At 39.5% G+C, this 12,548-nt stretch overlaps 1 protein-coding gene across 3 annotated transcripts in view; it reads left to right on the top strand.

Annotated features, from left to right (window-relative positions):
- The window catches only part of CTNNA1 (catenin alpha 1), a 68,124-nt gene that overhangs the window by 33,538 nt on the left and 22,038 nt on the right, over positions 1-12,548 (top strand). For all 3 annotated transcript variants that reach the window (XM_081855489.1, XM_081855488.1, XM_081855487.1), the window contains exons 8-12: positions 493-573; positions 1,915-2,067; positions 8,352-8,444; positions 9,105-9,261; positions 12,287-12,487. In XM_081855489.1, coding sequence (XP_081711615.1) covers positions 493-573; positions 1,915-2,067; positions 8,352-8,444; positions 9,105-9,261; positions 12,287-12,487 — 685 coding nt within the window. The remainder of the gene's footprint in view (positions 1-492; positions 574-1,914; positions 2,068-8,351; positions 8,445-9,104; positions 9,262-12,286; positions 12,488-12,548) is intronic.

The following is a 12,548-nucleotide window of genomic DNA, read 5'->3' as shown; positions in this document are numbered from 1 at the left end:
ATTATTTGGGGAAAGAGGGAAAGGGGAAGAAAAAATCGGAGGCCACAATCACTCATAGACTTCTTGACAAAAATGTAAAGTTTTTGCAATGTCTGAGTCTCAAAACCTGTGCAGAGTTGTCACTATTATTTTAACTGTAAATACCATATCTTGGAGAAAGGCAGTTCTAAGAGAGTATATCTTTGGTCACCTAACTAGATGGATTCAAGAGCCAAAATATTGAAAGGATGCTTCCCCTAGTTATAGAAATTTGAAACCACTGTAAACCCGTGACTCTCTAGATGTGGTTGAACTCCAAATCCCATCAGCCCCAACGAACATGGCAATGATCAGGGATTATGAGCTTCAGCGTTGTTAGTCCATCATCTATGAGGCATTGCCCTTGACACTGAAGTCAGCAGAGAAACCAGGGTGTTCAAATCCTTTGGAAAAGAGCCATTGCAATGGGTACAATACATTAATGAAGCTTGTTTGTTTTATCTAATTTTCTAGGCTGGACGCAAAGAAAGAAGCGATGCTTTAAATTCTGCAATAGACAAAATGACAAAAAAGACAAGGGATTTGCGTAGACAGGTACAGTATTAAATATGTATAAAGTGTTCATGAAAACAGTTACACTACATAACATTCCATTTATCATGTTAGCCTGATTCTAGCAGTCTTTACTGTTCTGTTCATTGTAGTAGAAAACTAAAAGATTGGATTCAATTAGAAGTTGAGTGAGCTGGCCTAGGAAGAAGTGAGTCGCAGTGTCTTCGAAGAAGCATCTTAGGTGCAGCTTTGCTGGAGGTGGACACATGACGAGCTCTTCCTCCTCTTCTCTTCAGCAGCAAAGGCCAACCTAATCGAGCCACTGCTTACAAGGATTGTCTTCCTAGAATGAACTCTCTCCTTATGAAGCGAAAGCATCAAAGCGAGCCATTAGCAATGACTGTTTTATTTTTGTTTTTGTCTTTTTCCTTAGCCACACGGAAAGTCGAAATTGCTATTGTGTCAATCTAATCTTGTTAAAGGGACACGGGTGGCGCTGTGGGTTAAACCACAGAGCCTAGGACTTGCTGATCAGAAGGTCAGCGGTTCGAATCCCCGCGACGGGGTGAGCTCCTGTTGCTTGGTCCCTGCTCCTGCCAACCTAGCAGTTCGAAAGCACGTCAAAGTGCAAGTAGATAAATAGGTACCGCTCCGGCGGGAAGGTAAACGGCGTTTCCGTGCGCTGCTCTGGTTCGCCAGAAGCGGCTTAGTCATTCTGGCCACATGACCCGGAAGCTGTACGCCGGCTCCCTCGGCCAATAAAGCAAGATGAGCACCGTAACCCCAGAGTCGGCCACGACTGGACCTAATGGTCACAGGTCCCTTTACCTTTTTAATCTTGTTAAAACATGAGAAGTGACCAGTTTCTATACTCCCTGTCATGAGTCCCCATACTTTGTTATAAAGTCACCAACATCTCACAGGTAGTGGGACAAATCAGATCCAAAAAGGCCAAAACATTGTTGTCAAACCTTGGATACATAGAATACGTCTCACAGCTTTTAAAACATTATTTTCCCAACAAGTGAAATCTGATAGAACTTCTGCAGTGCCTTGATTTAAAACTTGATAGGGCTGCTGAGAACCAGGTTTCGTGGGCCAGATCCGGCCTGTGGGCAATACAGTGGCCTTACCTCATACTACCTAATTGTTTAAGCAAGTACTGTGTTTCCCCATTAAGATTATTATTTTGAGGCTAAAACGATTATGTGACATGAAACATTTACTGGGGGAGTTAGCTTCAGAATAGTCTCCATACAGCAATGCCAATTGCATTAAAGTGAAGGATTATGTGTGCTTAATAATAGGGTTGCTGACAAAGTGAACTTTTTATTAATGCAGTTTACACTGAAGGGCCAACGTTGTTTTGTTCTCTGTTCTTAGCTCCGCAAGGCTGTAATGGACCATGTTTCAGATTCCTTTCTGGAGACAAATGTGCCACTTCTAGTGCTGATTGAAGCCGCCAAGAACGGGAATGAGAAAGAGGTTAAGGAATACGCACAGGTTTTCCGTGAACATGCCAACAAACTGATAGAGGTAGAGTGATAATTTAAAATTTGAATAACTTGTATCAGGTTAATTATGTGTTGCGTGAAGTATTTATCTTCCATCTACAACCAGCCGGCTTCATTGGATCACTTCAGATTCTGGTATGCTGATAGAGAAACCTCGCTCTTTCAACACCAAGAGCTTTCTGTCCTCGCTTCTCTTTTATAAAAACAGCCAAACAAATAAAGTATGTATCTGAAAATTTCCCTAGCTAGCCTTATAGCTACAATACTTGATTTCTAAACATTCTCCTTTTACTTGCAGTTGAGTTTGGGGCAGCATGTTAAATACAGCTTTTCCTGACTCGTAATACTATGTGCATTATAGAGTTTTATGGTTTTTTTTAACAAAGTTGTGGAGAGAAGTTTGCAAGTGTGACAGCCTAAGTGCTTAAGAGAAAAGGAGCCAGCTGGCTAGTGTCAGATAATAGAACATTTCAAGCTTTGGTAGATTTGGACCAAAATGATTACATTTGAAATGGCTGTAAATTTATCTGTTTCATAACTATGGGAAAAAGTATTTTTATTATTGAGGACATAAAAGCCAGAATTTCACCAATCGCATTCCTGCATTTTGCTAACATTAATGCAAGATTCCAAGTGGCTTTACCAATGCCACACGCTGCTATTAACACAAGTGTAAAAAGGCTTTGTACTAATATGGAATTCAATGTTATAGAGAAGCTATAATTTTGAAGACAGGCATTTGTCACACTTGAAAGCCTGTTTAATGCATACATATTTATAATTCTTTGTAATATCAAGTGATAACCAATCACCACCGACAAAAGACACCACACCAGCCAATGCCAGTTGTTTTCAGTGGAGATGGTCTGTGCATGTGGTTGAGATGTCAACAGGGACTGGAAAATACTATAGATAATTCCATCATACAGAAAGTATCAACAGATCAGCACACAACTTAATGTAACTGCTGAGGAGGAATTTTAGGGAACTGCTAAATTAAAATTAAATGCAAAATCTGTTCAGCAAAACTTAAGATTCTCAGTTAATTAAAAATTCATGTAGGCCTTGTGTGAGAATACATCTGTGTGTTATCTATTAAGTATGTTTATCTGCCTTAGCCCAAGTGCCTCAGGGCTTTTAGAGAAGAAAATGAGAGGCCCAGGCCTTGAAAAACAATGTTGTAACTAAGTTGCTTAATTTATTTATTTTTTTAAAAAAGATTTTGCAAATACAGAGAGGAAAGCCATAAGGTCAGTCAAGAACAGCATATTACCAGGTGTCACTATATAGTGATTAACATTCAGTATAGTTACGTATAATCAGCAATATATACAAGATTTCTACAAATATATTTTTAATAAACCCTTTTGCAACCTAACTTAATCTGTTGCGTTTTCAGCCAGGGCCACCCTCCACACCGTGTCATTCCATGCAGTAAAAGACAAGTTTAAGGCAAACTTCCAGTTTTTGGAACTCCTTCCATACTAATCTGTGCCTTGAAGACTGTCCAGAACGTCAAGGCCAGACAAACGTGAATGGTTTGCTGCATAATCTCACAGCTTGGAATGCCAGCAACCAGAGCAGCGAAACAGGAAGCAGACCACTACATATGAAGAAGGGTCCATTTTTCCTCTAGCATAAGGGCCTCAGACTTTTTTTAGATATAATGAAGTTCAACTCATGTTGGATGCCATCTAAATTTAGCCGAGTGACCCGTCTCTAATTAGGGCTCCGGTAGACTTGATTGACATGACAATTCCATTGCCATTCACTGATTTGTCATGCTGATGTCAGTTTCCCAGGCACCTTTCAGACTCACGGTAGAAGTGAAATCCACTTCAGATAAATGTTACATATTACTGAGAGGGGCAGCTTTGAAAAGACAAGTTCATCCAATAGCTTATGTTTTATATAGTCTTGAAAGTAACTCAATAGATTGATTTTAATTCATCTGCTGTTATGTGATTCAGTATTTTATAAAACACTGTGTCTTGTAAACTGCAATATGGTGGCTTGTGGGTAATGGAAAGCAATTCAATACTCTAAAAGATATTTGTTTTTTATGATCAGTAGAGAGAAACATGGTTTAAACACAAATCAGGAAGTGCTGAAGGCTGGGACTTCAATCTAAAAGTGTGTTGAATGGGGTAGCTAACACAGAATCATAGAATCATCAAATTGTGGAGTTGAAAGGGACCCTGAGGATAATCTAATCCAATCTCCTGCAATGCAGGAATATACAGCTATCCCGTACAGGGATCCAACCTGCAATCTTGTCACTATAAGCACCACGCTCTAACCAACTGAGCTAACCAGCTCCATCCATGTTGCCGTGCAGAAACTTTGGACTACAATTTCTATCATCCCTGAATATTCACCATGCTAGTTGGGGCTAATGGGAGTTTGAGTAATATCTGGAGCGCACCATGTTGGCTAATGTGGGCCTATATCAACATTTCCTTGCTCAAGGAACTGAGCCTTGTGCTTGCTTTCTACAAGTAAACTTAAAGAGTTAAGAATGCCTCACTTGAGACATCAACCTAATTTCTTGCTCCAGTGTCATTGTTAATGAATTTCAAAGCAAATTTTAAAGAGCTGATCCACATATAGAATGGACAGCCTTCTAGAAGACTACCCACCGCTTAACGTTCTGTCACCAGCACATTAGCTCAAATCATAGTGCAGTGTTTTAGGGAAGTAGTTGTAAGTACGCATTTGTTACTATTATATGTGGCAGGATTGTCACTTGGGGGTAAATAGAAAGTTGTTCATCCAAATGCTAGCAGCACCAGTAGGCAGCCCGAGGTCATCCATGCATCTTAAGATGTAAATGGCAGATTCTTGGAGATGGGTTACAGAATTGGCTCAAAGAGTGTGTTTTTTTTATAACTGTATTAAAATTAATTTCTTCCGCCTGTATTACAGGAAATACTTCCAAACTCGTAACTACTCATTCCTTTTGGATTAGCTAAATTATCATTCACAGCATATCTGTCACTTCTAAGCCTGGGGCAGGGGGTATGGTCATTGATTTGCTGTCAGTGTGTGTGTATATTAGCCTGTCACATAGAATAGTGTACGGGGCAGGTGTCTGGCAAAAGAAGCAATCTTAAATTGTGTGCACTTGTCAGCTTTTGTCCCACACTGCAAAAGTGCAGTGTTGGCTATTCCAAACATGGAGAATATATAGCAGGGATGGTCGGCTTTAGGTTGGGAGGCTAGGTTTTCCACAGTCAAGTTCTGAGGGACTACAGAACAGAAACACACACTGATGACATTCCCTAGTTTTAGCAGCCAGGTCAGTGGGGTAATTGAACACGACTATCTCCTGAGCTGAATAACCTGGGGTTGGAAAGGCCAAGAAAATCATGTAAGAATCACACTTAACTGTCCTGGCTGCCCATTGTATTGGGAAATGGGGAAGCAGCCATGACGTGGGAGCTTTTAGGATTTTCTTCAGTTTCCCAATAGGAGGCTGTGTTCCTCAGCCTAGTGAGGAACACTGCTTTGCCATCTCTCCCTGGGCTTGGTTGCATGAAATGTTCTGGACAACTGGGAAAGCAGCAGTTGCATGAAGACATTTTGTGGGACTGTCCCTAACAACATGGCAGGTGGTTTGCAAGTCCTTCGACATTCACACAGTTCCATGACATTAGAATGTTTTGGTTATAATCATGTTAAAACCTTAACCTTTTGCAAGGATTCTGAAGTCAGCTCAGTAAGAACAGAATGATTTGATAGATAAGGGGGAGAAAATAATTCTTTAGTTTTTCAGAGGCCAATACAGGGAAAGAACATTGCGTCAGTATTGGTTGTCACACATATTTTCCTATCTTTTCCTGAGCAACCATAACAGTGAGAAGTTTTGTAGTATGGATTATACTCTCCACTACCCAGGCACTGAGTAGGAAATCTGGAATCCTGCTAATATGAGTTTCTAGCCCATGTGATAGCCACACCATCTTCCTTGCTGACTCCTGACTCCAAAAAGGAGACAAATCCAGATCCTCTAAGAATATACAAAGTGAAGTGAAAAGACATTTGATCTTACAGAGGATCACGACAACCCTATTTAGAAAACATTTATACCAATTATCTAGGAATGCTGATGGAAAGGGGTAATTTCCCTTGCATGCCTAGCAATTTATCTCATTACTAGGATTCTTAAATGTGGATTTAAAAACTAATGTTTAATGCAAGTTAGCATCATGCTGGGGCACACAGTTCAAAGTTTTCACTCTGTTCCTGCTGCTGTGCCACCAGGAAGCGAGTCGGTGTCTGACTTGTCACAGTGCCCAAGCATGTTTCAGGTTCGTTTCTTTCCAAACAGCCACAAGTGGTAACCAAGGTTTATTCTTGTCTTACTGCTTGTGGGTTTTTGGGGGAGAAGTGTCAGCCCAGGTTCAGATATTGCGACAAACCAGATTTTGGTTTCTTTCCCAGCAGCACAGCCAGGAGCAAGGGAAGAAAATCAAGGAACTGCAATAGTATACTGCACACAAACATTAAACCATAGGGTTTTTGTTTTGTTTTTTACTGTATTTTAATGTGAAGTACAAACCTATTGAGCTTTTAAGATTAGAACACGAGTTTTGAACTTGATAAGACTGTCAAAAGAGTAACAAAGCCTTTTATCTCCAGAGGTATTACCAAATGTTTGTGTTCTTTATAAGGTAGTGATTCCAGACGTGTCTTTCCAATGTACAGCTGATTTTTGCCTGTTCTAGAATAGCCAACCCTGTTCTTCAAACCATCTAGGTCAGCTCCTGGATGGGTGACTGCCTTGAGTTCTAGGTCAGGAGGATATTAATGTAAGCAAAAGAATTTGGAAGGTCAACAAAACATTCACTTAGTTAGAAAAAAGAAACAGCTGCATTTCTTGCTATTTTCTCTATGCCCTTTTTTTGGTCTCCAAATCACAAGGAGAAGGATGAACAAAAAAATCCTTGCATGCTTGTGTTCCACAGATTTGCTCTTAATAAGGTTAGCATCAAATAAATTGTCAACCTATGATCTGTGTGTGTTTTTAATGTAACAAAAAGCTTGATTATTTTTAGTTCTGTAGACTCATCTCTCCTAGCAGTTAATAATAGGGTTGGTGACAGAGATTCACAGTAGATAATACACTTGTCTTTATAATAAGCTTGAAAATAATCCTAACAAAAAGCTTTGATTTTTTTAAATGTAAAATTATTTATGAACAACTTTGTTAACGAGCCAGTTAGTTCTGTCACTGTTCAAAATACCTAATCTATACAATATGATTCTTATGAAAGCATAGATAAAAGTACAAACACAGGTGCAAAGATCCCTTAAAATAACTAGAAGCCATTATACTTAAGGCTCTGGTTCTGCCTGGTTTCAAGTCTTGACAGCAGAAACTTTGGCTTTCCTTCCAGGGCAATGTCTGTGCTTCTTTAACAAAACACATTAAAATGCTTTTAATTGCTTCTCTCCTTATTGGTGTAGAATGTTTATAGGCACGATAAATCTTTACAAGAAACTACCTGTTTACTAACCAGAGTTTAGGCTTCCTTTGGCTGGCTGCTTGCTAGAAAGAGGTGAAATTTTGCTGCTTATAGTGGGATGGAACGCACTGTTCTTGTCTTTGTACTAATTTTTACATATTTCAGTGCGCAAATGTAGGCTTTAAATAACAAGCTGTCATTCACCTGTCAGTTAATAACTACAAACCCTTTTAGAATCCCTCCTCCGAGAACAGGCTCCAAAATATAGAACATTTTCACTTAAAAATAAGTGTGCCCTTTCATTCCCCTTCCAGAAAGCAAATGGAAGGACTTGTCTCTAGATAGCAGCTCAAGGTTCCAAGCAAATCTCTAGAAACGGCCAATTGTCATCTTTTTCTGCACCAATTGGCAACAATGTATTCTGTTCTGAATCTTGGGTGCACATAAACTGCTTGCACATGAGTGGAGGACTTTCCCACACCAGGCTATGCTTCTGAGAGGCCAAATGGCTAAGTGAAACTATAGATCAGGACTCTCAGTACACCTTTAGTTCTTCTTTAGAATAGCCAAATGAACTGACTTCTACATGGGCGTAAAGCAGTAATATCGGATAGCAATCAGTCTGTTCAAATGTTTTTTACTACATGGAATTTGGAAGACTAAATATTTAGAGGCTAGCCCTGAAATGTATTACAAATGTTTGGGGGTTTTTCTGCAATTTAAGAATTGTTATTGCCAGTTGTAAAAGGCATGCAAACTGTAACAGTTTCCTTGTGAAGAGCTTTTGATTCCAGAAGCAAAAACACCTTCCTAAAATACCTTTCTGTCATATGCATAGGTTGCCAACTTGGCCTGTTCAATCTCAAATAACGAAGAAGGTGTGAAATTAGTCCACATGTCAGCAAGCCAGCTTGAAGCCCTCTGTCCTCAGGTAAATTATGAATGGACCTATGAATTCTATAGTCTAATTCTGTATGAAATGTGGGGAGTGTAAATATATTTTTAGTGCGTATAATAATATTTTGCCTGCTAAAATCAACGCAGTAGGGTAGGTGGTTTTTCAGATTGTAAAGAAAAGTTATTGTAGTCTCTTAATATAAAGCATAAGCCAGAGGTAGCTTTAAAGCTATTAACATAAAATATTATGGTGAGTTGTTCCATCAGTGGTAAATAATATCCTCTGTCATCTGTTTCTCTATTGAGCAAAGGGGTAATGTGTGCCTGACATTACTCCATTGTTTAGACGTCGGAAGAAAAGCAAAATTGTAAAAAGATGTGTCCATGACATTGTTATTTAAGTCAGTTGAACATGTGCAGACTCTGTGCCAATTCCAAACATATTTAGATCTAAATTAGGGGAGGGGAACCCTCAGACTTCATAAAAGTTAATCAGGAAAATCCCTAGTTTGATTATTGTCATGAATTAACTCAAGGGAACCTTAACCAAAACAGCTGTAGCCTCTGTTCCCACTTCCCCCAGTCAAAAAACCCAAAAATTTGTCAGTTTTGCAGAACGTAGTTCATTTTTAGTACATAAAGTCTGAAAATTGGTAAATTCATAGTGTGTTTAAAAAAATGCTTTGCATTACAGGTAATAAATGCAGCTTTGGCTTTGGCTGCCAAGCCACAAAGTAAGCTAGCTCAAGAAAACATGGAGATGTTTAAAGAACAGTGGGAAAAGCAAGTTCGTGTGCTTACAGATGCTGTGGATGACATCACTTCCATTGATGACTTCCTGGCAGTATCAGGTAATGGGCTGCAGAATGCTAAGATTTATTTTATGTTTCGCTTTATTTTTTATCCTGCTACAGTGGCACAGGAATATCCTTTGGAATTCTGTGAATAGCATTGTTGGTTTGCTGCAACAAAGAATGTAATATGGCACAAGTTTTTGTAGGCAAGAGTCTACAGCATTTAGCTTGTGCACATTTATCTTTAATAGGGTTGCCATACGTCCTGGAATACTGCAGTCGGAAGGAGTGTTCAGGGCGGAAACCTTTGAAATATGGTAGCCCTATCTTTAAGTTCTTGGCAAAAAACAAAACAGTAGACGTCTGGGGCAAAAAGACAGACAATCCACCTGACATTGAACCCCATATGTTTTGACTATACACAGTTTTGACTTTAGGCGTGATCCCTGGATCGTAACCCCTGCATAAGTTGCAGGCTTACTGTATTTCATCAGTTGCGGGAGGTAAATGAAAATGGATGGTGAAGATGTTGATATATAAATATAAATATAGAAGAAGTGTAGATATACTCTTATCAGTCCTGTGGGAGGAGAACTTGCCTTACAATGTGAGATTATATATATATATATGGAAAACCTATATTGTACAGTCAATAGCACTGCCATCAATATATACATCTCCCCCATATTTGTGGTGTACATGGAACAGTACTTCCTTAACATCTGTTATCCAATAAACATTTTCTACTGTTCTGGAAATTCCTGTTTGCATTACGTGCACACAATACAATAAGGAGACAATCATTATGGTTTGTTGCTGTTGAATGATAACAGTTTTGTACAAAAGAGCGGAGTTTATTGTATAAATTATTGTAGATTGCTGGGAGACTAGTCTTTTTAGGCTGCTTGACTTATTTGCTGGCATAATTTTTTGGATAAATGGATAGAAGATACAATGTATGCCAACTTTAATTTGCATGTTATTTCCTTTCAGGCAGCATTTTGAATACTTTATTTTATTAATCACACAGCTTGCAGCTAGGTTTTGTGTATTACTTTTTAAAATAAAATGTCTGACTACCTCAGGCACTTTAGAGATAGCAATCACCAGTCATTTACGGTTGGTGTTCAGCGTAGATTTATGTAAATAAAGATGTATACCAGGTCACTAGAACAGCTCTTGTCTTCAGCTATGGCTATGTTGTGTTAGAATGTCAGGCTTGCACTGAAGCAGATGTCTAACATTACTAACAGGTTAAAGGGACTGTAGCAGAGCACTCATTAACAGATATCTCTTTTCCTGTAAACCTCACCTCCATGAGATGAAGTTTTCTTAAAAGCCCTGCATTTCCTCAATCCAAATTTTAGAAAGTACTGCGAGCATATGCAAAAACACAGAAGCCCTCACTGCTGTTGCTACTTCTCTGGATCTCAGGCTGGTAGTGGAAGTGCAAAATATACCACTGGGCTGCCTCACTCCTTCTGTGTATGGAGCTGCTGTAGACAATGAGGTGTTGAAAATGTATGCTGTGTGAGTTTGGAGCCGTTTGCCACATTTCCCACACATGCAACTTGCAATCCAGCCTAACTGCAGATTTCAGCAGTAGTTACTATTTATTATCTTACTACTGCCAAGCTAAGCTGCCTACAACTGCAGCCTTTACTTCACTCGGGCTGTGGAAGACAGTCTGTCCTAAGCCCTTCTGCTCCCAAAAGGCTTTCTCGGTGTAATATAGCCTTTCCTTCCATTAATAATTAGTTCCTTTACTTATTTATTTTGTTAACAGCACTCTATAAAGATCTTTCCTAAAATCATTGGCCGGGGTGGAAGGGACAGACACTTTAGCCAATGACAGAGTGAAGCTGAGGAGGTTGGAACCTGGTGCTGCACATCCACTTTCACTGGATTCAGTCTCTGGATTTTATACTGTGCTAAGAATCCCCTATCCTAACTGTTCTGCACCCCCAGCTGCTTGATTTTCATTCTGCATTCACTCGTTTGCTCTTTGCTGAGTAATGTTTGTTACATAGCTAATGGCTGCATAAAGTTGCTCTCCAATGGTGCCATTTAGAAGACAGTGGAAACTTGAAACAAGCAGTTTGCAAAGGCTATGTGTGGTGGCCTGGCTACCGCTTTGTATACTTCTAATTAACACTAGACTATTTCAGAATGGCTTAATGTCAAGAATAGGAACATGTGCAAGGATTTGGAATGAGGGGTGAATGTCGAAGAAGTAAAATCTTTCTTGTAGTACATGTCTCACTTTTCCATAAAGGAGCATACCGCTTCAGTGCAAACATTTAATACCTTCAGTGCCACAAGTATCTGGAAAATTGAGTACCATAAAGCGTGAAATTGTCAGAGCTGCCTGTGGAACATGGACAAATTATTGCCAATAAGAACTTGAGCATCTTCATCTTTCTTGGGCTTCAGATCGTTTGTTTCCTGAAGAAGTAGATGTAGAAAAGTGAAAAGCATTCTCTCCCCATCAAATCATTAAGAATGTTCTTGGGTATTTGATTTTGTCTGCAGCTCTCACTTTGTTGTCCGATTTGATCTATAAAACTTTTTAGAAGAGGGGTGGTGGAACCTGTAGCCCTTGGCTTGGTTTTCTGCAGGTGTGGGAAACCTAGAGGGAAGAGAGCAGGAAGGAGAGCAGGACAGGATAACCTGAGGGAAAGAGACAGGGGAGCCCTCTGCAAGTGATCTGCTGCCCCCAGCAGACTATCACTGAGGGAATGAAGTTCTCAACAGGATGGGGGAAGGAATTAAAGATTCCCACCCCTGTTTTAGAATATTGATTGGAACATGACTTATTTCATGCCCGTATTGCAAATAAAATAGACTTTGAACTGGTGAATGATTACAATTTCCTTCAGTCATGAAATGGAGGTATAGGGGATTTTTTCTTTATTGAATTTTTTCTTAATTGCTGCATTTTGTACTCCTCACATAACAACAAAAGACCTGGATTTTTCACAGTCTTGACCAATCCCCTTCACCCTCTGCACTGATGCTGTTCTACACCAACCTAGGGCAGAATGCTAATTTTGAATTCTATTCTGTTCTATTTTACTACCAGAGAATCATATTCTGGAAGATGTAAACAAATGTGTCATTGCTCTCCAAGAAAAAGATGTTGATGGCTTAGATCGCACTGCTGGTGCAATTCGTGGTCGTGCAGCTAGAGTAATTCATGTTGTCACTTCTGAAATGGATAATTATGAACCTGGAGTGTATACAGAAAAGGTTCTGGAGGCAACAAAGCTGCTGTCAAACACAGGTAAGATAAACTACCTCATCAGGCTTTTAATTTCAGATACTTACCCTGTTCAGTGCTTTCT

This window comes from Podarcis erhardii (genome assembly GCF_964252035.2).
Source record: "Podarcis erhardii genome assembly, chromosome: 3".
Taxonomy (NCBI): domain Eukaryota; kingdom Metazoa; phylum Chordata; class Lepidosauria; order Squamata; family Lacertidae; genus Podarcis; species Podarcis erhardii.
Note: the sequence above shows the minus strand (reverse complement) of the source record. Positions and strands in the feature narration are given on the sequence as shown.